General features: G+C 52.1%; 1 protein-coding gene across 1 annotated transcript in view; it reads right to left on the bottom strand.

The window, feature by feature from the left end:
- BGLAP (bone gamma-carboxyglutamate protein) overlaps positions 1 to 3,172 on the bottom strand; it is a 3,268-nt gene extending 96 nt beyond the window's left edge. The window contains exons 1-4 of the mRNA XM_018566200.1: positions 2,946 to 3,172; positions 2,393 to 2,434; positions 617 to 683; positions 35 to 359 (exon numbers count right to left, since the gene is read on the bottom strand). Of these exons, the coding sequence (XP_018421702.1) occupies positions 227 to 359; positions 617 to 683; positions 2,393 to 2,434; positions 2,946 to 3,006 (303 nt within the window). The 5' untranslated portion in view covers positions 3,007 to 3,172 and the 3' untranslated portion in view covers positions 35 to 226. The remainder of the gene's footprint in view (positions 1 to 34; positions 360 to 616; positions 684 to 2,392; positions 2,435 to 2,945) is intronic.
- Positions 3,173 to 3,660: the final 488 nt, after the last annotated feature.

Genomic DNA, 3,660 nt, shown 5'->3' with positions numbered 1-3,660 from the left:
TTAAGGGCCCATTTTTAAACTTTTAACCCCAAACCCCCCCCCCCCACCCCGCTCCTGTGCCATTCTTGCCTAGCTACATGAGGTAATGGCTATTTAGCTACAACATACACAAAGCAACGAGAGTGCGGCCCCATCCAGGAAACAGCCGGCCAGCTTGATACGTTGTGGGGAAAGCAGGATGGGTGTAAGGTAACATACAAAGTGGAGAGGAGAAGCAAGGGGTCCTCTACACCGGGCTGTAGAAGCGTCTGTAGGCCGCCTGAATTCCAACTTGGTCGGCCAGTTCGTCGCAGCTTGGGTTGAGCTCGCAGACCTCTCTCTTGGATTCTAGAGGGTCTCTTACGGGGGTTCCGAAGACCCTGGCAAGACGGAAAACAGAAAGTTACTGACAAAGGTCAACCCAGACGTTGCATCACATGACCGGAGGCCAGGGCTCACGTAAACAGTCATAGTCAACTGGTGGATGAACAGTTTGGGTGCAATCACAAGTTCAGAAGGACATAGTAGGACTTGAAGGCCTCATCTGCTGGAGATCCAATGGTTGACTATCACCAGGACCGGGTTAATGTGTTCTATTGGTTAGTAGAACTGATGGCAGGAGATGTACGATACTTACTGATTGCGGATGTTGCTACGTCTGTGTCTTTTGACGAAGTTGGCGGACTCTTGTCTAGAGATAAACGCTGTCAGAGGGAAACAAGAGGCATTGCTGGTGAGAAATGGCGAAGCCACAGTAGATGTCCATCCCTTCCTTTCTTATCTCTTCCAAACTTGGACGCTAATCATCAGGGGCTTATCCACCGCAAGGCAAATGAGGCGTTTGCCTGGGGCGGCACATTGCATGGGGGCGGCAAATCGGTGCGGTGAGCAGGGTCGCACAGAATCAGGCAGCCACGGCCCAACGAGCGGCTACCTAATTTACCTGAGAGAGATGCCGGGTTTAGGAGGAGGCAGGGTGGAGGAGGGGCCGAGGTGGGACCGGAGGCGGGGCTGGAGAGCTGTGGGCGGGTCAGGGATGCCCCGAAGGCTGGCTGGCTGGGTGGGCTTCAGGTAAGTGGAGGAGCACATGTGTGCAGGGAAAGGCACTCTACACAGCCCACCATAGATGCTGCGCAGCCCACCCCAGAGTCCCAGGTGGGCTCTGCAGAGTCTATGGTGGGCTATGCGGGGTCTCAGGTGGGCTATGCGGCGTCTATGGTGGGCTATGCGGGGTCTTAGCAGGCTATGCGGGGTCTGTGGTGCGCTCTACAAGGTCTCAAGTGGGCTATGCAGGGTCTGTGGTGGGCTCTACAAGGTCTCAGGTGAGCTATGTGGGGTCTGTGGTGGGCTATGCGGGGTCTTAGCAGGCTATGTGGGGTCTGTGGTGGACTCTACAAGGTCTCAGGTGGGCTATGCAGCGTCTGTGGTGGGCTATGCTGTGTCTGTGGTGGGCTTTACAAGGTCTCCGGTGGGCTGTGCGGGGTCACAAGAGATCCTTTACAGCCCACCTGAGACCCAACTACGTTACTAACGCAACCTGTCAGAAGCCAGTGACTGAAGGTTATGCAAAATGTCTTCTACAGGAAAGGGGTGGGGCAAATTTAGATTGGGGGGTGCCCGAGTATAGTCTTGCCTAGGGCAGCACAAAACCTAAATACACCGCTGCTAATCATGGCTGGAATTTGGTTGACATGTAAAACACTTTCCCTGTATGGTGGGTGTGGGGATATGACAAGTGAGCCCACCTATTTGGACATAGACCACATAAGCGGGGCCTTCAACTCTACAGCAGATTATGGGAAATGTCCGGAACCATCAAACTAGACCCAGCATAAGACGTGGACCTAAAAGACAACATGGGGGGTTCCAAGGGCATCTGAACTCAAGAATAAAATGTAATATATGGCAGCATAGCAGTCCTTAGATGTGGGAAAGATTTCTTTTTCAGGCAACGAACATACTCCATAAGTACAGAAAACACCTGGTGGTCTTCCTGGAAGCCCAAAATCCTTATTACTTCCTGTACACTGAACTGAAATCTCAAACAATGTTATCAGCCATCCCATCTGTCGTCTGTGAACTACGCAACCCATACCTCCCTATTTCTGAGTAGAGGGGGTGGGTGTTTGTAGGGCAGCCTATGGTGACAACACTGCTCCCATAGTGCTCAGGGAATCCTGTCATAGGTCTATTTGTAAAACAAAAATTGTATATATCGAAAGGAAACAAAGTATACAAAAAATATGACCAAAGGCCCTTTAAACTTAAAAAATATGGTACGCCGCATGGTTTGATTTCACAATCGGGGAGACACCAGAGCCTTTTGGAGTGTCTACTAAGACATGTCGGGGTCCACACTGTAATAAATGACAGAAAGGGGCAAGTAATACGGATGAGGTAAAAGGAGACTAACCTTCAGCGCTGCGAGAATCCGCCAGACTTCCACGATTGTGAGCTAGGGGAAAAAAAGGACAAATGACATCACCATCCCTGTGCTGAGTTCCCGGGTCTGTACACCTGCTGTGCCCATTATGAGGGGCTCCCACCATCCCTGTGCTGAGTTCCCGGGTCTGTACACCCGCTGTGCCCATTATGAGGGGTTCCCACCATCCCTGAGCTGAGTTCCCGGGTCTGTACACCTGCTGTGCCCATTATGAGGAGCTCCCACCATCCCTGAGCTGAGTTCCCGGGTCTGTACACCTGCTGTGCCCATTATGAGGAGCTCCCACCATCCCTGTGCTGAGTTCCCGGGTCTGTACACCTGCTGTGCCCATTATGAGGGGTTCCCACCATCCCTGTGCTGAGTTCCTGTGTCTAGGCACCATTAGATGGGAGGTCACTCGGCCATAATTCAAGGAACCTCATGAGGAACCCTGCCTGAGAATGGTCACCATAGAGTGGTCAGTACAGTGATATGTAGAGACAATAGAGAGAAGGGTTCGGGGTCGATGGGGTGATGTCCTTACCTCTACGTCCCATGCACAGGACCACCAACCCAAGTAAAGCGGCGACAATCACCAGTTTCATGGTGCCGGTTCTTGCCTTCTCTTCAAGTTCTGAGTCTGCTTTCCTTCTCCGGTCTCTGTCTCCTCTAGCTGAACCACGGTATATATACGGGATCGCCCGGCAACCTCAGTGCCCCCGCAGGAGAGGAGGGACCAGGCTCCACCCCAGAGCTCTGTGGCACACGGTCCATCCGGCAACCAGAAGACAGTAATCACTTATGTACATCAGTTCACCAAAAATAGAGGACATCCTGAGGCCAGCGGGGGAGGGGGGGAAGTCCTTCTGTGCCAATTGGCAACACAATCGGGATTCAATGCCGTGTGTGATTAACCAGCTCGAGAAAACAAAAAGTGGATGAGGAGAGAGAAATATCCACACTGCGTATGAAGAAAGATTGAAACAATGTAGAAACCAAAATCATTACTACAAGCAGGCAGATCAAAGAAGTGTGTAAGTCCGACCTTCTCCCCTCTCCTGCTATCCCTGGCATCATCAACTTTCACACAGAGGAACATTTTTGCGCTTGAAAACAAAAAACTTTTGATACTCAGGAGTTTTTTTTATGCCCCCCACGGGATGGGGGGGTGTACGGGATGGGGGGGTGTACGGGATGGGGGTGTGTACGGGATGGGGGTGTGTTGTGGCAGAGGCCGGGTGAGGAGAAGGTGTGACGGG

This window comes from Nanorana parkeri, unplaced genomic scaffold (genome assembly GCF_000935625.1).
Source record: "Nanorana parkeri isolate BGI_ZX_2015 unplaced genomic scaffold, ASM93562v1 scaffold923, whole genome shotgun sequence".
Lineage (NCBI taxonomy): Eukaryota > Metazoa > Chordata > Amphibia > Anura > Dicroglossidae > Nanorana > Nanorana parkeri.
This window is presented reverse-complemented; position numbering and strand designations above follow the sequence as displayed.